Source organism: Simochromis diagramma, unplaced genomic scaffold, assembly GCF_900408965.1.
Source record: "Simochromis diagramma unplaced genomic scaffold, fSimDia1.1 OVJJ01000802.1, whole genome shotgun sequence".
Lineage (NCBI taxonomy): Eukaryota > Metazoa > Chordata > Actinopteri > Cichliformes > Cichlidae > Simochromis > Simochromis diagramma.
In genome coordinates, this window is record NW_024387492.1 from 23,944,556 (window position 1) to 23,967,136 (window position 22,581).

A 22,581-nucleotide genomic window follows, 5' to 3' on the forward strand; every position below is an offset into this window, starting at 1 on the left:
AGACAGGTGAGAAAGTGTCAGCCTCTGATAAGACGGCTGAGCAGGTCCTCCTTGAAGTTACCGTCTGACTGCGAGGACTGTACCCAAATTAAAGTTTTGTCAGTCAAATTAGACTCTGCCCTTGAATTTATTTGAATATCTGGTCCTTTTATTTTCCTCTGGGCTGCCATATGACGGTTTCTGAACAATTAGTTAAAGCAAGTGCACAAATTTCTTTAGCCTTTAAGAAATGAAACCATTTAAAATGCATTCATGCTGCTGCCTGCAGAGAAATAGCTTACATTTCATTAGTCAACCATTTCCACTAGTTTGCTGTGTTGCTGTTTTATGTCATTTGAATTCGTAACTAGGGATGGGTACCGGTTCTGACATAAACGGTAGTAACCAGACCGAAAAGCAGCACACATTTCGGTGCTTTATTTCGGTGCTTTTTTTTCCTGAGCTGTGATACACTTTGGATTCTAGCCAATCATTTTACGTTTCCGAGGATAGTAGGCACGTACGTTCTTTTAGAGCAGAGCTACAGATTAAAAGCCCAAGGCGAAGCGGTCAAAAGTATGGCTGTACTTCACAGCAAAATATGCAATCTCAGCAGCCTGCAACAAGTGCTTTAAGCTGATACTGTGATACTGTCAAAGGAGGTAACACCTCAAATCCGATGAAACACCTGGCGACGCATAGCGTTTTTTTTAAAAGCCGAGAAATGCGCCGTATTTGATAGCTTGCTGCGAGACCTCACACCGAGCACATCTACTGCGGGTGTGGTGCCTGTTATCGGACCCGGAATTAGCAACATCCCCCAAAAACCCGAAGAGGAGAGTCCTGGCCCCTAGCCCTGCCAGTGTAGCAGAAATGATGACGGATGATGATGGCAGCAGCAGCCGTTCTTCTCTGCGTGAGTAGCTTAATGTTGTTCGTGTGTAATTTACGTTGAGTAGGCTAACCACGTTATTAAATTAATGCATGTAAGGTGAACTAGCAAACATCATCATAGCTACATGAGGCTGTCTTCTTGTTTGATGGCAGATACTCCCTTCACCCTGGCCAAAAAGGCTAAAATGACCAACAAAAAAGTGGAAAACAGTTAAACATGAGAGGTTTTTGGACAAAGTTTGTGTTTTTTCCATTGATTAAGCACTGCTTCCAGCCAAGAGTGATACCATATATGCCCCATAGCTGCAGAAAAGGCTAACATTGTTATCTTTATACAAAAAAACAGCTGAACATGAGAGGTTTTTGGACCAATTTTGTGTTCTCCATTCTTTAAGCACCGGTTCGAGCACCGTTTAAGCACTGGCACCGTTTCAAAAGTACCGGTTTGGCACCGGTATCGGATAAAACCTAAATGATACCCATCCCTACTCGTAACAGGATTGGCTTCTGGATGGTGCAAACTAATTGTGTAGATGACGTAGATGACATTCTGACAGTATTCTTTGTTCCCATTGGTAGTTGTTGCAGTGATGAGCCACAGAAAGCGACGCAGTGCTAATGTTTCACAAAGTCAACCATGTGGAGAGCTGTTAGCCTGAAGTCTGGATCTAGTGTCGCTAAGTTCTTGACCTCTAATGTTCTGCTTCTAAATTCAGATAAAACTGAGACAGACACTATCTCTACTTTTAAGATTAGGCTTCAAACTTTCCTTTTTGCTAAAGCATATAGTTAGGGCTGGATCAAGTGACCCTGAATCCTCCCTTAGTTATGCTGCAATAGGTGTAGGCTGCTGGGGGAATCCCATGATGCACTGGGTGTTTCTTCTTCACTCACTGTGTGTTAAGAGACCTCTCTGCACTGAATCATACTTGTTATTAATCTCTGTCTCTCTTCTACAGCATGTCTTTTATCCTCTCTTCCTTCTCTCCCCCCAACCGGTCGCAGCAGATGGCCGCCCCTCCCTGAGTCTGGTTCTGCTGGAGGTTTCTTCCTGTTAAAAGGGAGTTTTTCCTTCCCACTGTCGCCAAAGTGCTTGCTCATAGGAGGGTCAAATGATTGTTGGGTTTTTCTCTATATGTATTATTGAAGGCTCTACCTTACAATGTAAAGCATCTTGAGGTGACTTTTGTTATAATTTGGCGCTGTATAAAAATCAGCGAGTCAGCACAAAAAACTGGATTGAATTGAGGCTTCCGCACAGACTGACTTGGAGGGCTACACCGTGAACGTCATAAGTGTTTCAAGAAACATCAGCTGGATGGTCCACGCTTCGTGATGAACCCCTTCCGTGATGCTTTGATGGTTTTGGGTCAGACCTCAGAGCGTCGTTACAAACTGTCAGCTCAGCAGATTCCCTCGGTCCTCTTTATGTCGGCTCGTCTTTGGTCTGCATCGGTGTCAGAGGTGTTTTCTCAGCTTCGGTCTGGCTGCTCGGTCACATCAGGATCATTTCCATGACTCTGCCCACAAAACAGGCCCGAAAACACAACGCACAGCAGCCGCAGCTGCAGCGTTTGTCTTTGCTCACCTCAGTGAGTTTACTGTACAAGCTTTCACATTCCTCTGAGGCTCAGAGGCTCCGACCTCCAAGAACCAAACCCGGCTGAAACAAACCACAGAGAGCCGTAAATCACAGCCTTACCTGCTCTTACACAAACACTCCTTTCTCTGGTTTTCCTCTTAGATGCACTTAAAGGACGCTGTGCTTGTTTACAACTGTACACAAGCTCTTCAATCACAGACAACAAGGAGAACATTGTCCTTCTACGGCCTCCACCAAACATCTAAATGTCACAAACATTGTGGAGAGCAGGCTGAGGGCGGAGGTGTCAGCCAGAGATTTGAAAAATAAATTTTTTTTCCTTTGTAGTCTTAATTGTGTTCTGGCAGTTGTTCCTATCAGATATGATGTTTGACGTAATCGCACCAATGAAACAATGTCATGGTTGGTTTGGGTGTGGACCGCATTTAGAGAGAAACAGATGATAAATGCAAGTCCACCTTCATCAGTGCCGCCTAAGCAGATGAAATCAGAAGCTAAACGAAAATAATTAAGAAAAATTAAAGCTGAAAAATGAGGAAAACTGTCTTTATAAGCAAAACCCTGAGGAGAGCTCACAGAAGGAGCACTCACATTCATACTCAAATGATTGAGCTCAGGTTAAACATCTCAGTGTGCACAGAAGTCCCTCATTCACAGAACGGCCATCAGAATAAAGTTTGCACGAACATCGTCACACGTGCAGTGATTATTAATATCTATATGTTTGTAAAAAGATTTATAAAGTCCTAATTCTTTTCATATATATTATGATCATTTCATCATCTCCCTGCGAATGCAATGTAAAATTCTCTGTTTTTGTTTGTTTTGCGTTCAGCATCTCTTTATGTAACTTAACAGACACCAAAATTTGTATCTGCAATTTTGTTACAACTATATACATAATGAATAATTAGGAATAAAATCCTTATTTATAACAGATGAATGAAGCTGAAGATGTCCTGATTGTGTGAACTGCTATGTTTATGTGAAACTAATCATTCTTGTGTTACACACAGAGAGATATTCATTTAACATATACACGAATTACTGAGAAGGCAGCTATTGGAGGGTAATTGATGAGCCTGTGGGTAAATTTGGATCAGCAGCCAAGATAAGATCCCAGTGGATGACAAATGGATTTTGAAATTATTCCCCAAAGAAACTAGTACATGTCCTATGCCCCCTGAAACAGCAGCCGTATGCCGGGTTTTTCCCGGTGGATATAAAGAGTTCTTGTTTACCACAGAGCCTGCAGAGCATCACCACATGAACCATCAGCCTTCAGCAGGTCTGGATTAAACAGCCTAAATCGCTTCCACCAGGGAGGATCAGGTTTCTGTCGTGGTCAGATTTCAGTGAGATTTGCTGGAAAACATCCTCTGAGCCAGAGAAGAAGTGATTAGTTTCTGATGTGAATCCAGGAATTTTCCTGCGTTTGGATTTTTGGAATGTTTTTGGAATGTTTTCACTTTTCCTAATGACGTGCCTTTACTTAAATGGAATAAAAACTGGCACCTGCCCCTCATGGTTGTATATTTAGATGCAGATCGAGATGTAGATTTGAAGTTTAACAGATGCCGTCTGTTTTGGTCCTTCAGCCTCTGTTTACTCTGTGGTTGGGCTCTGTTGACACGAACTTTGGTCTAACCGCTGAATCCTGTTAATTTCTGTTTGTCGATGTGTGTGGGGGTGTAATTTTGCTCCTGGCCAGGTGTCCTGCCGTTGCACAAACTTGTCTGCAGGTTGATGTGAACCTGAAGAATCTGCAGTCTGACTCAGACCAATTAAAGGTGAACGATGCAGCCGATAAACGGGACCATCAGCAGAACTCTGATTTGTTGCTCTTAGGCGACGGTCTGTTTCCATCACATCTCCGCCTCTTGGCAAACTCTTGGCTCAGAGTGCCGCTGCCAACATATGGCTCCTTTTACCCAGCGAGGGTTTTGTGACCAACGTAATCATTCAGTGTCATTTCGTCTCCTCTGAGTCTGCTGCTTCCTTTCAGTCGGAGTTAATTGCAGTTTTATCTCCGAGGGAAACAGCACGTGTTGTTTAAATGAAGGCTTTTTGTCCAAATCGCCCGTACGGGACCGTGACTGTGTGTAACGCTTCTGATGGTTTTACATTCAGAGTCCCCGGAGGGAAGTAAACTCCTTTCTGCTCTGGACTCATTTAGCTGCAGAACAACAAAAGAAGTTGCATACACTGCAATTTAAATTGGCTCGATCAAATGTCCCTGTACATGAACAGATGAGATAAAACTCTATCAAAGTCCTCGTGCTCTCTGAGTAACTCTCAGAAAATGGCATCTAAAAATATCGCTTCAGTCTGAATGTGCGAAACACACTACGGCATGAGTGTCTCATTGAGTATTTCTAAGCTGGATCCATGGAGGCCACCCCACAGCCTACGGGACCACAAGGATCCTTCTCCCGTAAGCACACCTGACTGTTTGGAGATGGTTTTAGCTGCCTATCGTGGGTGTGCACATTATCAGACCATCTGATTTCATCCTGCGGCTGATTGGTTTATTTAACCACGCAGAGGTTTTGTAGGTTGTGCTGCATGAGGATGTTTTTTGTATCATCTTTCAGGTACGATCCATCCAGGCAGTGGCTGCTGCTGCACGTAGAGTAATCTGACACATTTAATCTGCAGGAAAATAGAATTGAAGGATAAGAAAGCTGAGCATCAACTCAACTTTTTAAAATAGAAAATCCAGCAGCAGCTTTTCTGACTTGCTGAGCACCACAGCACTGAGCTGAACTCTGTGTTTTTACTCTTTACTTCAATTTGTCTGAAGCTGAATGATTAGAATGAGCCTCCTGGACACTGTGTGCAGCTACGCTAATCGCTGATAAGTCCTATAAGGTTTAACGTAGTCGCTCTGTACTCTCATCTCTGTTTTTCTGTGTTTTGATGGATGTTTTGTGGAAAAAGGCCTTCACAGCAGCAGCAGCATCTGGCGGCTGAAAGGACGAGCTGTGGACACTCGTCTCTGTTCCATCCCCCCTTTGCCTCTGAGTTCACCCGCTGAAGGACAAAGTAGGAGGAAGAAAGGTTTAAAAGGCCCGCACACACATCTTCTGTTCACCCATCACACACTTGAGTACACGGTCATGGAGAGGCCGTCAGCTGTCAGCTTCCAGTCAATTGATGTTTGGATTATTTCGATCATTTAAGAGAACCGGGGGCCTCTGCGAGTCCCCAGGGGGCCACAGGAGTCACCCTGATATATGATTTGAAAGCCCTGAGTTGCCAAAACATTGTTGAATTCAGCAGCAGTAATGTTGAAATATGAAAGAAGAAAATTTATGACATTAGTTACAGTCAGAAGTATCAATCTTCCAGAAACACAGAGCTTCAGCCGGTCAGCCTGAGACCAGCCTAGTGCATCATCGTGTTTGAGCCAAGACGACGATGGTCCTGAGCAATGAAAAGTCCACTTCCTGTTCCTGTCTTTGGCTTTTTTTATGACATGTCCACGACTCAGTTACAATTAATTACTGAACCGGAGGAAGAGACATAATCTTATACCATGAATTACTAATAAGAAATCACATCTGCCCCTCGGTACGCTTCCTTAACTCATCCAACCAGATGAACGTATACATCTTTTCTCCCTCTGTGTTTATTATTTCCTGTTTTATTGTAGATGTTATTTGTTTGAGGAAGTTCGTAAGTCAGACTCTCGACTTTCATCTTTTTATGTTTGATCAGCACTTTTTTTTTTAAGAAAAAAATGAGAGGATAAAATATTGGTCCCAAAATGCAAAGTTTTATTTTATCACTGTGGGATTTAAGATAAGATAAACCTTTATTAGTCCCACATGTGGGAATTTTTTTTCTTCCTCCTGTTCAGGTATCAATAAAATTATGTTGACAGCCCAAAGCAGAGACAGCTTACTGATAGAAAATAAAATGATCACTGTCCAGATAATCTGTCAGTCTTGGATGCTCGAGCAGCCACATACTGAACAAAGAGTGATTACAGTCTGATGAATGAGTTACAGATATTGTTCTGTAACTCATTCATTGTTAGCATGCAGTGTGCTACTAAGCTTCATGTTTTTAAGGAGAAGTATTCGATAAACACTGGCTGAATTCTGTGAGGAGGAAAGACTATGGGGGCGTGAGGCCTGACACGTTAACTCTGATTTATCGGCCGTTTACTCAGGACCTGCGGATAACCTCCTGCCGGCTGAACTGAAACCGCATTTGATCTGGACTCAAACCTGATTACTGTCTGTTTAGCTCTACAGCATGGCCCGAGTATTGTGAGCTGCCCCGACACCAACAAATGCTTCATCCAGTTAACCGACCATTAGCCAGACGATCAATCCATCACAGCAGCTGCAGGCATGATGGTAATGTGGGTGGTGGGAAGTGGGGGTGGACAGAGTGTGTGTGTTGTTGTTTGTTGATTGCACCGATCATACTGCGTTGGCTGTTTGTTTGTTGATGAATGAAGTGATGGGGTCTGTCGGTGTGCTGTGACTGCTGCAGCTCTTCGTCGATGCGATCGTACCACCAGCTCCTCACTGGTTTCAGAGCATGAAGCTGAATCATGGAGCAGACTTCAGGCTGTGACAGGCATGTGGGATCCATCAGACCTGCATCTGCAGAGCTCTGCTGGAGGTTTGAGGATCTCCAGAGGAGGAAGCAGCTGCAGCGACCACACCAAACCCAACACTCAACCCCACCTGAGTCCAGGGCCACCGCCCGTCTGCCCACAGAGCCAACACAAGGACCCCAGTCAGCCAGGGCAGGAAACAGACCGCCCTCCCAAAAACCCACCCCTCCCTTCCAGGCACACTTCCCCTGATGCACAGAAAGCGGCCTCAGCCCAACCCCCTCCTCCTCCTTATCGAACTCTCACTCTGTGCTTTCCCATGGGGAGGGGGGGAGCACTCATTTTGCTCCTTGGCATCTTCCTCCACAAACACCCCCCAACCCCCCATTTGTGCTGAACAATTAATCCCAAAAAAGTGCAAGAAAAAGAAGAATTGTGAGTCTGTAGTTCAGGGAAAGCAGTTTAACTTCCATTGTGGAGTAAATCCCGAGGCCGATGTGGAGGCACTGATGTTCCCGCATATCCAAACTGCATCCTCTTTGTTATCTTTGAGGTATTTCTCCTGTAACGCGTTACAAAAATGAATTATTATTAATATTATTATATCTTATCAATCAATAAATCACTCAACTGAGCCTAAGTCACATCCCAGTCGCAAGGCCGGTCTGTGGTGCTACGTTTGTGTCCAGTTGTGTAGACGTTTGCCTGCAACCAACACAAAAGTTTGTGAACTGGAGAACCAACGGCACAGCTTGCGTGAACAGGAGAAGCACAGTCATTGTTTTTAACACTTTGCTCTTCTGAAAGTAAGAGTAGCACACAGATCGCTTGTTTCCGGCACTGCTCCCTGGTGACAGTGCACAGCTACAGCATGCATACGATGTCCCGCTAACCGCCTGTAGCCTTTGTTTGACCACCGCACTGTCACAAACCCACCCAGCGTGGTTACCTTTGGTGTATTAAACTAAACTGGTCCTGATCCAGATGAGTAGTTTCAGTGTCTCCGTCATCCTCCTGTCCACGTCACAGTAAATGTGTTTCTCTGAAAACATAACTGGGAATGAAGTTTGGTTGTATGGTGAGCAGTGTGGAACTGAGTCTGTTAAAAGCTTCACCTCCTGTTTTACTGAAACAATCAGCAGTGATAATTCAGCAGCTGCCACAAATCTGTAGTTTTCTGTGAAATCAGCTCTTTCTCTGGTGCTGTTCAGACACTGTTGGGTCTTTGAGGGTTGAGTAATAAATCAAGAACAGATAATCTGCCTGGAAGCCCGTTTGCTGGAGTCATGTTTGCCATTTCTGGTTCCAGGACCATCAGTAACGTGTTAAAACAAGTCTGATCTCACTTCATCTCCTGAGGATGAATTCTTTAGATGTGAATTATGTCAGGACGTTTCCTCTGTAGCACCACCCTCATTTATATTTAGGTTCTTCCTGAAATGCAAACAAATTTTTAAATTATCAGTTTTAATATTTAAAAAGTCTCCGGCTTCATTAAATCAATGCTCCATGTTTGGTTGCGTGCACCCGCTGACCTCAGGGTCTTATGCGGCTTCGGTCCAATGCTGTGGACACGCCATCAGGGCGGCTTTACACCACCATTAACAGCATTTTTCTCCCAGTACATAGTCTGGGCCCATCAGCAAGGAGTCTGGACGTGGAGAAGCAAGCTGGCAGGCAACAGCGGCAGAACGTACAATGTCTTCCTGGATGTTGTGCCTGCTCAGAGGCACTGCAGCACCGAGGGACCTCAAACAACCTGTCAGAGAGCAGAGCAGTTTTTTTTATCTTGAAAGTATTTTCACTTTGTTGCATTTCCACCTCGTCTTGTGTTAAACTGAAACCTTAGATTCACATTGGAGCAATCACAGAGCGGAGCCTCGTCATTTTCCTGGCAAGAAAAAGTGTGTTTTGCCAGTTGCGGCACATTTTTAAGGCCTTTGCTGAGACCACTGGACTGAAAAGTACATGGAAAATAAACGTGTGTAAAATGACACTAAAATATGAGCGCAGTTTTTCATTCAAGTTTGAATTACACCATTGAGTTTTCACTTCACGGGATGCGCGCTGGAACAGCGGCCTGATGGATGGTGCTCGTTTTCCCATCCGTCGGTTCATAAACACGATGGCCTTCCCGAGTGTCTGAAAGAAGAAAAACTGACTTCTACAGATAATCAGTTGATTAATCATTTCCTTTCTTTAATCTTTCCCACACAAAGGCTCATCTATCTGCTCTCATCAACTCATACTATAACTCATACTATACTTCATTAAAGATTAATAAAAGCAAACATCAGCATATCAAGTACAAAAGCTGAGTGTTTGCAGCGTGTTTGTGTATCCACTGCTGCAGGAGCCGTCTCAGTTTCCTGCTATTTATGGCTGATCTGGACTTCCTGTTTCCTGCGTCCCCTTAGCCTCAACACAAAAGCTTCTCTGCACTGAGGAGGGGAAAAGAAAACGCCTAACATGTGATGTTAAACGCAGGAACGCTCGCTCTGAGTCATTCTCCTTCATAGGATCTCTTTTTGCACTGGCAGGACATTTTGTTTGTTTCACTCACTTATTTCTGACTCATGTTAAAATCACCAGAAACCCAAAGTGATCTGAACATATGAAGAACTGGAAACCAGCAGCTGGCAGTGGGGGAGCTCCGAATCTGAGGTTGGTCCTGGTCTGTCCTGTTTCTGATCGTAGATTGTAATGCAGACATGAGTTTTTTGGGGGGGTTTTCTGCACGTGCAGCAAAGCAGCATCAACTTTACATAAAGATGGGCGTAGCCAATTGATGCTGCATTCTGTGTAAAGTTCAGCAGGGGGCGACTCCTCTCACAAGTCTATGAGAAGATGAGCCTCCTGCTTATCTGATCTTTGAGCTCAAAAACACTTTGGTCAATCAATAATTTCAGGGTGGTGACGGGGCGGAGCCTATTGCAAATGTCACAGTGGGAGAGACAAAGTAGACTCTGGACATACTGGCGGTCCATCACATTCACACCTGCAGCCAATTTACAATCATCAGCGAGGCAAACAGAGAAACAGACAGCTGGTCAGTGGGTTCAAGCCTTCTTCCTGCCAGCTGTGGATTCAGTGAAGTTAATTTTGGAAGTGAAAGTCACATTAGACTCAAACACCAAGGGAGGATTTAGGCCTTGAGACTGACAGGTTGTAACCGTATGCAGTGTCAGATCCACAGTGGCTAAAACACCCAGCCTGAAGCTTCACAAGCGAACTTCATGAACCAACAGGAGGCTTCATAGCAGCCATGTACAGTTTTTGGTTGCAGCTTATCCTCAGCTGATGGTGAAGCAGAACCTTTAGTTTTTACTACCTACAAACCCGCACAGGTCTCACTCTCTTTCTACTCCAACGAAGTCAAGAGACATTTTCCCTGAATTTCTTTGTGTCTTTGAGGCCGTTGCAAAGTGTGTACAGTGCATTTTGGCTTCCATCACAGTGAACATAAAGTAAAATTACATTTGTAAAACGTAAAAACAAAAGTCGAAAAGCTCAGCTGTAAACATGGGGGTGGGGTCTGCGTGTCTCGTCATGAGTACCAGATAAAGAAACAGTTGGACCTGCGTTTGGTGAACAGGTGGCATTCCTCCAAACGGACTCAGAGGAGATTCAATCTGCACTTTAATCAGATTCTTTTCAATGCACATCTGATGAATTCCTCCAATATGGCAGCCGTGCGCCTGCCTGAGGAGGGGTGAGGGTGTGTGTGGGGGGTGGGGTGTCAGAGGGATCTTTGTTTTGGAAGAATGTGAGGGGTTGCCCGTGGCGGGGCGTCCTGTGAGCCGGCAGATGGCCGATGGGACGAGCAGACAAAAGTCTCCGGCAGACTTTTCTCCTTTCAGAGCTTCTCGTCTGAAGAGCAAGACACAAAACAGCACCGGCTGGAGGGGGAGGTGGGAGGAGGGAGTGATGGGTGAAGGCCCACCATCATCATACGTGGGTGTCATGAAGTCATTCCTCTGAAATATTCCGTGTCCTAAACTCTGTCAGTGTCCTCAACCAGAAAACATCTTCAGTCCTTTTTTACATGCCTTAAAATGAGCCATGAAAGATCTTTCTGAGTCTGGGATGCTGGATGTCTCTGAGAAGACTTTATAGTCGCTCCTTCTCTGCGTTGGAGGGCGTTTTATGCTTTAACCCACCTGGATGGCTGAAGGCTCACTTTAGCTTCACATAAACATGAAATTATTGTGATTTTTAAATGAAATGTGCATAACTTAGATCCTAAACAGTGACTTTATCATCTTCTTGTTTCCTCATAGCGTGCCATTGGGTTTAAGGTTAGCAAAGATGCTCAGACCTCAGTGTGTGGATGGATTAGCTAAAGTTTCCCTTAATGAATCGTTTCAGATTAAAAGAAACGTTTTAAAGGACAGAAGCCGTGCTGAGCACAAACATTAGTCCTCTGAAGATTCTTGTGCTGTGAGATGCAGTACCTTTAAGAATTGGAGGTTGAAGGCCGGATTGATCCGATTTTTCTGATCTGATCGGGTCTTGACCTCCTCAGACTCAATCCAGGGAGCACTGAAGGACGGAGTGTTTGCTCATGAAGCTCCAGGACACTGACACCTGGTGGGAGGTTCCTTAAATCCTTTCATCTCTCTCTAATTAAACTTCTCTCGCCCCTCTTCATCTGTCAGCTGTCAAGGTTTCTCTTCACCACTTTCCGTCTCGGTTCAGTGGATAAAGGTCAAAGGTCAGCGATGCGTTTGGGAGCCAGCAATGCGTTGTGTCTTCTCTCCTCTCTCCTCCCCCGTCCTTCCTCCGCGGCGCTGACCTGTGGGACAGGATGGGTGTCGTCCTGCCCGAGCTAGCTGTCTGTGCGCACTAAAAATCAAGTCCACCGTGACCTTTGACCCTTCCCGTGCTCACTCAGGAAATGAGTCCAGGGAACTCTTTATCGCACTGCAGAAGACGATAAATGATTTAGTCTTTTCTGGGGGTTTTAGACACTGCTGACGAGTGCAACTGCAGTGGAAATCAGAGCAAACACGACAGGAAAAATGAATCTTGGAATAATAATTAATAATAATCTCAAACAGAAAAAGCTTTCCTCTGCTCACAGATGTTAGTAGCTCGTTGCTGCCTCACTGCACACGGTCCGGCTGTTAGATCCCAGAGTAAACTGTTGGCTCGTTTCATTCACACAGTGTTTTTGTCATGCAGACTGAAGCGATGCATCTCTGGGCAGTTTGGGGATCATGCTCACGTGATGAGTCATTCTGTTGAGTGGGCAGAGGCATACTCTCCTGTGGAAAACAGTCTTTTTCACATGTTTGGAAATATAAACATCACACTTTGATTCTCTGGTTGGTTTTTGTACAACGGGCTTTGATCTACTTTTGCTGTGAGTTAACACAAAGATCTCAGCTGCTCACCAATCAAACATGACTTGTGTAATGATTTTTCTATGTGTTGCGTCTGTGGGTCTGAGTATCGTTGTAGCTGAGGGGGAAGGTGATGGTCATATTAATCAGTAAGGACTGTAATTGTCACTGGCATCCCTTCGGTTTGTTGTCCCGCTGTGGGAATGTGCGGCTAGATCTCTGGGATTACGCTGAGGGTCTTAAAATTGCTCCTCTGTGATGACCTCAGCCTGCTGCTCGGTTACAAAAAAAATGTCACAGAGAAAACAGAGAGAAAACGTGGAGAAAATTGGTCAGCATTCCTGAAAACCAAAATAAACAGAGGACGGAGCGGGGTCTGGTTTTCAGGAAGAAAAAAACTCAAGCGGAGACGTCATGGAAGGGGAGGAAGGGAAGGGGTGGGGTGGGGGAGTCGTACAAAAGGAAAGTCTGTGTGCTGACCGGGCCCCTCCCTCTCTCTATTCTCCTCCAACAGATGAGCCAGCGCGAAGAAAGAGGGCGATCCACATAGACTAACACAGAGGGGGAGGGAGAGCGCGAGAGCAGCCGGAGCAGAGAGCTTCATTAGAGACGAGAGAGAGGAGGCAGCAGGACGGAGGATGAAGACGCTGCCGAGGGTCTGAAACACAAACAGGTAAAAAAAAACTTTATTCATTTATACAAAAAACTTTGTTTCAGAAATCTGTCCTCTGAGTTTAAACCATCTAAACTTAGAGTCGTTAGATTAGTTCCTTTAAAGGTTTACAAGAAATGTCACATTTAGATCTCTCCTCTTCACTTTCAGTGAAAATTGATTTTTCTGATTGTCCGACAGTCAAAGCTCTGCTGAGCAGTTTCATTAGTCTTCTGAGTCTCAAATTAAAACTCCAAATAGTCCTGCTTTTTTCTGCATTTTTGCAGCATGAGCAAAGCTGTTTACAAGAAAATTTCAGAAAATTAAAGGTTTAAAAGTTGTGAATGAATATGTGAAAATGAATAGTGGGTTGCACAGAATAAAGAAGAAAACATATGTGAAGCACATCAGCAGTGATGGTGTCAGAGCAGCAGGTGGTACTGTGCGCTGTGCAGACTCGGTTCAGGGTCAAGGGTCATGCTGCAGGCTCAGGTCACTTCACTCAGAGAACGTGTAAAAATGGTTTGACACACAGCAAATATAAGCATGATGGTCCAAACTTAGTTTTCTTGGTTCACCTGAAGGCAGCTATTAGGTTAGCTGTGTGCTAAATGTCCGTGATGAAGCTCCATCGTATGTTTGGTGTTCAGTCAGATCACAGTTTTAAAGGTCTTTGAGGGTGATAAAGGAACCGGTCATGTGACTTAGCATCAGCAAACAGCAGTGTGTATACATCCAGCTGGTTCACTGAAGGTCTTCAGGATGTCGCATTGATAGAAACTGTGCAGAGATCATTTCTGTGTGTGTGTTTGAGCAATCGTCGTCTTCTGATGGTTTGAAATTTGCATTTTAAAGCCTCAACACTTGTCTGTAGAGCTGGTTTGACCGTATTTAGATGAGCTCCGTTATCGGCTCATGCTAATACAGCGAGCTGTCCACAGACTTTTAGCATGGGAGGCACTGACTCATGGCTGAAGCCGGCCTCAAGTGGCCACCAGAGGAACTGCAGCTGGACGGCTGTCTTACAAATATCATCTGCAAATGTACCAGAAAATAAATATGTGACATCTGGGTAATATTGCTGTGATAAGGAAGAAGGAAGTTTAGATGCTTCGATTATTTTGTGCATTTGAGAATGGACTGCAGTAAATGAGTGAATGTTTAATGTGTGTTCACAAATGTGGGGTCACTGAGTCTTTAACTCATCTTTGGCTTCCAGTGGGACTGATTATAATACTGCCCATAGTATTTGATGTAGTATTTTAGTACTGACTGTATTATTTGATGTAGTATTGTGTGTAGAAATCTCTGTTGCTTTAATACATGCTGAGTGTGTGTGTGTCTGTGTCTATGTGTGTGTGTTTCCTGGCTGTTGTGTCGCTCGTTTTTGTGCCTCACATCTGATGATGTCATCCTCCTCCATCCTCTTCCAGGTCATCATGGGAAACACAGACAGCCACAGCAGCTTCGTCTCCCCTGCCAAGCCCTCCTGCTCCTTCAGGTTTTCCTCCAGGAGGGAGGAGGTGACATCAGCTCGCAGCTGGTGGAGGAGCAGCCAGGGAGGCTGCAGGAGCCGAGGGAAAAGCTATCTGAACCACCCAATGGCCAGCTCACCCTACACCTCATGGCATTACGAACCAGCCCCTAAAGCGGCCCGAGGAGGCGCCAAGCTGAGAGGGGGGTCTCCTCAGAGGCTCTGCAGGGGGGAGTTTGGGGGGGGTGAGCGGGCGTCTCTGGAAAGCAGTGGCAGCCCGAAGGTGCTGCTCAGCAAAGATGGCAGCATGAGGGTGGAGTTCACCAAAGCTCGGGTGGAGCCAGAGAGTCTGAGTGGGCTCCCCGCCATCACTGCCGCAGCGACCACCACCACGGGCGCAGAGGTGTCACTGCGCACCAGCAACGGCAGCTCGCTCAGCTCCGATGGCTCTTGGTACGACTCGCCGTGGGGGAACAGTGAGCTGACGGATAATATGTTTGTGTGCAGGCAGAACGCGGACAACAGCAGCGGCTACACCACTGCCACCAGCAGCAGTGGCTACAACACCTTCTTCTCCGCTCAAGGTGAGGACATCTCACCTGGATTTAGCTCCAGCCTCCTCTTCCCCACCACAGAGACTAATGTATTCGCCGCCGCAACTGCAGGTTACAACACCTGCTCCTCTGGCCGGACGGAGGACAGCGGCATTGGAGACTCGGAGCTCCTGCAGCCAGACCTCACAGATTTCAGCCTGATTTCAGCTCCTGGGGTTTACAGCAGTCACAACACGCTGCCCGCCTTCCCCACCGACGCTGGGACCCCCGCCGGGGAGGCAGCGCTGCTGGATGATGTCACACAGAAAGAGGAGGGATCAGCCGGTGATGTGGAGGAGCATTACTCCTCCTGCACGCTGCCCTGCCGAAATGTGGAGTCTGCGAGCGCCGCCTCTGCCAGGAATAACCGAAAAGACTTTCTGAAGAGCCGAATCAGACGTCTGAGCGACTGGACAGGAAGTCTGAGCAGGAAGAAGAGGAGGATCCAGGTGAGAAACAATAAGATGATGAAGTCATGCTGTGGGCGGAGCTCAGTGGTTTGCCACCTGCTGATGATGGACAAAATGACATCATTTTTTGTTTTCTGACTTTTTACATTTAAGAATGTTGATTTTCAACATGAACTGACATCCCTGATAAAAGTGCACAAAATCATAATATTTTTTTAAATCTTTGAATTCTAGTGTTTGACAAAGTAGAGGTGTATGTTTTTATAACTTGAACATAATCACAGCCTGTAAACAAGAAGAAAGAAAGAAGGAAAGAAAGAAAGAAAGAAAGAACAAGGTCAATAAAGATCATCAGAATATCTTAAAATGTCTTCAAAGTAAACTCAGTCTAAAAAAAAAAACCTTTAAAAGTTTTTATAAACTCATTAGTAGATAATTTTTTAAATATATTCTGAGAAACTTAAAACTGGTTTTAAAATTAATATCTTCCTTAATCCTCAGACTTAAACAAGTCGTCGAACTAGATTAAAGTCTCATCATGACTAACAACATTACACATGGAGTTAAGTACGAAAGCCATTTTCAAACATCATCACACATCAGTAATCTGATGGTAAACTTTCTCTGTGAGAGCTGGTCCAAAAAAGCCCGGCTTCCTGTTTACAGCCAGCAGAATGAGGTCACATCCTGTCTGCAGTGAGGGAGCTGGAGTAGTGAAGCTTGTTGTTCGTGTTTTTTAACTCAGTGCTGATGATGACAGGGATAATGAAATCAGACGCTGATGTAGTTTCCTCACACTGGAAACCCCAAACACCCCACCCCCCACAACCTGGGTAACCCCCTTACATCAGCGTGACCTCATGAGGACTCGTTTTCCCACACTTGAGTTCCTCCAGATGCACATCAAACATCAAAGGACTGACGAGTAAACTTTTATTATCTGCTCTCTTCATTGTCTTTGTTTCGTCTGCAAGGCTTTTAAGATGTTTAACCCAAAAAGCTTTCTTTGCACCGCGTCAATGTTTCACTGGAGTGCCGCAGTCTGTGTGCCGGATTATTAATTACAATCAGAGAACTTTATTAATCCCAGAGGAACAAAACAGAAACCCTTTGAAAGCATCAGTCTAGCTTAAATCCTCTGCAGCTTTGTGTCACAGTCACAGGAGAATCCATCTTTGCTCTCTGAGATTGATGTCCTAGTGATACATCACAGTGGACTTTTTATTGTTCAGTCTTTCTGGGGCTTTGATCCTGCTCATCAAAAACAAATCGCAGTGCTGGAGGAACTTTGATCTCTTGGAAAATTCCTGGAGCTTTTCATGGGAAAGCACCAAAACAAAAACATCACATAGTGACACTGGAGAAAGAAATGTTTGGGAACCTGGAACCAGACCGATCTGAGGGCTTACGTTTCATTTACCCCTTGTTTAGATTTCCATGAGGGCTTGGCTCTGCTCGGCCAATCACAGCACTGTGTTTGATACGGGGGAGTTTGATACAGTGATTGCATGGACAAGCACTTCAGTAAACATCCAGAATCCTTTAAGTCCACTATTATCTCAAGAATAAAAGACCTGCGTGGTAGATTTTCTCTAAAGAACAAACAGCTTAACGCCCTAACTGATAAGAACGGTGCATTTCTGTACCAACTCACTCTGCCTGTCTATAAACAGCAAGTCTCCACATGTCGTCACTGTCACCTCACAATGACGGCTAAATGTGGAAAACTGCTCAAAAGTGTTGCACAAACCTGGACGAGTCACTCAGTTGGCGGTTTAAAGTAAAGTCAGAGCGGGCATCAAACCCGCGCCCTCTAAAACCAGCAGGTTGTCTTATTGGCTCAAGAGCAGTGATGGATTGTTTGTTTAACGCTGACACTGCAGCGTGAAGCATATTCACACCCCGTTAATGCTAACAGAGGGGAAAATTGTGGTTTGGAATAATACTGCCTGGTGCTGAGCGCTGTGTTGGAGGGCTGCTGTGTGCCTCTAGTGGCCGCAGACGGAATCACAGCAGTCAAATAAAGTCCTCTCTGATTTCTCTGCAGGAGCCGTTCGCCACCGACACAGCCGATGTCTTCATCAATGGACTGAATGCTGGGGCTGTTAGCTGCAGCACGCTGTGTTCCTCCGACCCTCTCCACTCCCTGAACCACAACCAGTTCCCAACGCTCCACTGCGGCTCCTCCAGGAGTCTGAACCAGAACAGTGATGCTCAGCGGCAGAACATCTATGAGAACTTCATGCAGGAGCTGGAGATGGGTTGCAGCAGTACGGCTGACAGGACGGAGCCATCAGAGGGGGACGGAGACGAGGGTGAGGAGGACGAGGAAGAGATAGATGGGGATGTGGAGGTGGGAGGAGGGGAGCAGCTGGACATCCTGTTTGAGAAGGAGCAGGGTGTGGTGCGGCGGGCCGGATGGCTCTCTTTCAAACCTCTCATCACTGTTAACAAGGACAGAAAGCTGGAGCTGGTCGCCCGCCGCAAGTGGAGGCACTACTGGGTCACACTGAAAGGTACGGCCGCCTGCAAGGACCAGAAAACAGAAAGTTGAGTTCAAGTTTCAGGATTAGATCTGATCTTATTTTCAGTGAAGGGCAGAAAACTTGCGTAGGAGAAGTCTGGTGATGCCTTTAGTGCCTCTGCTAGAGCTGAAATCAGGCTTATGCTGCATACAAGGCAGCAAAAGAGTCTTTGTGCACCTGAGGCACAGTGTGAGTTTCCAGGTTCCTCAGTGTCACTTTCAGGTTACATTAACCAGTCTGGATGTTTCCAGTTAGGCAGTGGGAAGGTCTATAATCAGCCAGCTGATTATAGATTCAGCATGTTTCAGGAAATACTGACGAGTAGTTTTTAAGTTGACTGTTAACCGACCAACAAACATTTATCACTTCTGCTCTCAGCACAGAGAAGGTTAGGACTTCTTCTTAAACCAGAGGAGTCGCCCCCTGCTGGGCATCAGAGAGAATGCAGGTTTAGGCACTTCTAAATGAAACTTGATAAAAAATGTAAAAAAAAAAAAAAAAAAAAAAAAGGGTTCTGTTTCATGTTAAACATTTTACTGAAGTCTTTACCATCTTTGGCATCAACAGCTAAAATTTATAAAGCTCTGTGAAATAAACTATTTAACATAGAATTAACGATGGATTTTGTCTGTTCAGGTTGCACTCTGCTGTTTTACGAGACATACGGGAGGAGCAGCGGCAGCGCCGACCAGGAGCTTTCTCCTCGCTACGCTCTCCTGGCTGATGACAGCATCGTCCAGGCCGTCCCTGAGCACCCAAGGAAGGAGCATGTCTTCTGTCTGAGCAACTCGTATGGAGACGTGTACCTGTTCCAGGTGAGGGAACCGCCAGCACACTGTGAAACATGATTTTACTGGAGTATCCTTGAATGCAGCACCAGCATAAGCAGCTGTGGTGTTGGGACATTTCTGAGGTTTTCTCTTCATTCTTTCATTCTATGATCGCTTTCCTCCAACTGCTGCCTCCATCTTTTTTCCCATCGCTGTGGCTCATTTGTGAGCAGCGTGAATGAACGGGGTGTGGTGTCACACCAGCTTTTGGTTTTCTCACCACAAACATCCACACTGTGGGACTTTCTCTGCGTGTCTTTCTGTTGGTAATGACTGCGAGCATTTCCCCCTCTGCTGCCAGCTCCACACCACCCACACCGAGGAGCAAGCAGACAAACAAAGAGTAGATTTTACTTTTACTCCGACAAAGAAGAGGAGGCACAGATGTGTCGAGGCCCCGGATGAACTCATGGCGTTCCTTCAAGTTGATCTTGAATGACATGAGCAGCAAAAGTCTGTATGTCAGAGGTCAGCGGGGATAAAAAGAGAGGCAGATTATTACCTGTACTCTCGTTGGTAAAGGTGATGTCATCATGTAATTTAATAATTTATTTCTGTGATCACCTCCTCAAACTTTTAGGAGCTCCTCTTGATTCCTAGAGTCACTCTGACTAATGCAGCAGAGTCTGCAGACACACAAATCACTGAAAGCAGCTGAAGATGAAGAGCGGAGAAGGCTGAAAGCCTGCTAATGGGAATCACGACACCCAGCTAATTACTGCAACAAATGTTCCTCTTTACGATGATGACCTGATGAAGAGCGAGCTTTAAACCCTGCCACACGTCCCCTCATAAACAAAAACAGCTGTTAACATCAGGACATTAAGTCTGCTGCTTAAACACAGAAACCAGACCATCAGAGGATGACTGAGCGTGGCTTCCTGCTTTCAGCAGCAAATTTACATTTAAAAGTTTCTGTATTTAAGGTTTTTGTTGTTAAAACAAAGCGCAATCAGCAGCTGAATATTCAGAGTTAATAAAGCAGGAGGCTCAAAGTTTAATACTGTTCTGTTGCTTAAAATCTGTCTGACTCCATCTTGTCTCGCCCTCCAGGCCACCAGCCAGACTGACCTGGAGAATTGGGTGACGGCAATCCACTCGGCGAGTGCCTCTCTGCTGGTGAAGCGTCAGAGGAAGGAGGACACACTGCGCCTCCTGCGCTCTCAGAGCCGCTCGCTGCTCCACAAGATTGACATGGATGGGAAGATGAAGAAGATGGCCGAGCTGCAGCTGTCCATCATCAAGGAGCCCAAGAGCAGGAAGGCGGTGGAGAGCCAGGTGAGTGCGGGGAGAAGTGGTCCGGTCAGGGCGGACAGCATGCTGGTATTATCACCTACGCCGGTCCTGAATATGGGCAATGCTTTAGAATGACCCTCACAGTCATCTTTGAGTGAAGCACACATGAACATCAGACCAGACTCTCGCCCTGTTGTCTTTGAGCTTCACGATACCTTCAGTGTCTGAAGTTTGCTGCTGTCTCTGTGTTTGTTGCAGAGAAATTAGACGATCCTGAAACTGTGCAGCAGACTGTGTTTCAGTTTAAGGGTTTCTTTTCTGCTCAGCATCAGTGTGAGTCAGTTAGGTTTCATCAGCATTGCTTCAACGGACATCAGGTAACAGCTGTAAGAGGAGAACTGTCAGTAAATCTTGATGAACGTGCAGTTTCTGAGTCTGTGGATGGACTTTGTTGTGTCACAGATTAGCTTCAGGCTGTTTTGCGGGTTTCTTTGTTCTTGTTGTTAATTTCCAGTGACAGCGATGTGCAGACAGAGAACGTATCATTTAGCAGCCTGCTAATCTTTCCTCTGAACTGTGAAACCGATCCCAGCGCTGCAGTTTGAACTCTGAGATTAGAGGCTAATCTTCCTGCTCAACATTCAATTACACATTTACTGAGAGGGAGGGGAGGGCAAACAGAGGAGGAGAAGGAGAGCCTCGATTTATTGGAGAGAGTCCAGCAAGAGAAGAGGAAGGAGGGGAGGAGAGGAGATGAAAGGGAGGACAGGATGGAGGGATGAGGGATAATGGGTGATAATCACACAGTAAGGGACAAAATAACTTCATCACAACAGAGACTGAAGCAGGAATTGACAGCAGCAGCAGTCTGCCCCACCCAGGAAATACACTTTACCAGATAAGTGAATGGAGAAAAGATGGCTTCTCTCAGCGCCTTGCCATGACTCACTGACCATGTTTCATGGTTTTCATGGCTGTCTGATGAGTTATTATCATTTTTTTTTATACAGAAGCTGTGTTTATGTGTGACCCTGTGTGTGCTAAGATCCAGCAGTGGGAGCAGAATCTGGAGAAACTGAACCTGGATCTGTTCAGGCTCAGGTGCTACCTGTCCAGCCTGCAGGGCAGCGAGCTCCCAAACCCAAAGAGCCTCCTCGCCGTGGCCAGCAGGCCCTCCAAGAGCATGCTGGGACGCCTGGGAGTCTTCTCCGTGTCCTCCTTCCATGCTCTGGTAAGTAGAGGCTCGACGCTTCCCTTTTTTAAAAAAAAGAAAGGAAGAAGGAAATTAAACCAGACAGTAAATCTGCCTCTCTGGACTCTCACAGGTGTGCAGCCGAGAAGAGGTCACACTGAGGCGGCGCTGCCGGTCTCTTTCGGGAGGAAACCGGAGGAGGGGTCTGCCGTCCTCCCTGAAGGTCCTGGATGATCTCAACAGGCGCGGCAGGGGTGGCAAACACTCAGCTCACCAGGTATTACACTGCACCCTTCTCTTGTCCAGTTTAGTGCTGTAGTATGGTGAGAGGCAGCGTGCACCCTTCTGAAAATAGTTTGAAAGGTGAAATATTCACATGGAGTCAGAGACAGGTTTAAGAAACGTTCTACTCTGAAGTCTTTTCACATGGACGACTAAAACCAGCTCGTCTGATTCAGGCTGAACTCGTCGTTCCTCTCTGCTCTCTAAAAACAGCCCAGAAGAAGCGTGCTGTCATCTGTCGTTACGAGGCTAAGTTTAGCCTCTCCTCAGTGCATCATCCAGCTGCAGTTTCCATCATGCCTGGCTCCTGACGGTCCCCTCGTGATAAACAGTGGGTTATTTTTGGCCTCTGAGGGTCCGGAGGATAAATCTGTCAGCGCCACTTTGCTTTGGCTTGGATTCTCGCAATTCAACTGAGCCGATACACGCTCAGTGGAAAAACTGCCTTATAGTTTCATAGCTGCAGCGTCTGCAGGATCGCAGCACGTTACCTGCTCCCTCCTGCCCTTGAGCAAGGAACTGCACAGGATGCTTCCAAGCAGTAACTCCCGCTCTGAGCCAAACATCTGTGGATACCTTGGTGAGGGGAATTCTAGCCACATGCTGCCTTTGTTCGACTGAGAGTCCTGCTTCGAGCTGAACGCCTAATCAGTCAGCTGTTTATTTCATCTTACACAAAACCGACCAATCAGAGTGCTCAGAGGGCTTTTTGTATACTGTCCTGCTCTTGAAAGTCAGAATGATTTATTTCCAGCAACTTTTTATTACCATAATTAATTTTTCTTCGAAATGTAATGAATGTAGGGCGTAATAAAGCCTTCTGAGCTGCTGCACCTCTACTTGTTGTGTGTTGAAGCCCAGCAGACGGTAACACAGAAAGGTCTTTCTGTGGACAGAGACGTCTTCAGGCTTGATGGAGGTGTTCGTAGTCAAGCCTGCGGCAGCTTGTTCTTTGTGCTGAGCACTTGTGGTCAGACAGACCTGCAGCATGTT

The 22,581-nt window shown here is 45.8% G+C and overlaps 1 protein-coding gene across 2 annotated transcripts in view; it reads left to right on the top strand.

The window, feature by feature from the left end:
* The window catches only part of LOC120725455 (T-lymphoma invasion and metastasis-inducing protein 2), a 45,881-nt gene that overhangs the window by 13,219 nt on the left and 10,081 nt on the right, over nt 1-22,581 (top strand). For both annotated transcript variants that reach the window (XM_040018380.1, XM_040018381.1), the window contains exons 2-8: nt 12,909-13,067; nt 14,480-15,562; nt 17,571-18,039; nt 18,685-18,863; nt 19,932-20,156; nt 21,160-21,345; nt 21,440-21,583. In XM_040018380.1, the coding sequence (XP_039874314.1) occupies nt 14,486-15,562; nt 17,571-18,039; nt 18,685-18,863; nt 19,932-20,156; nt 21,160-21,345; nt 21,440-21,583 (2,280 nt within the window). In that variant the 5' untranslated portion in view covers nt 12,909-13,067; nt 14,480-14,485. The remainder of the gene's footprint in view (nt 1-12,908; nt 13,068-14,479; nt 15,563-17,570; nt 18,040-18,684; nt 18,864-19,931; nt 20,157-21,159; nt 21,346-21,439; nt 21,584-22,581) is intronic.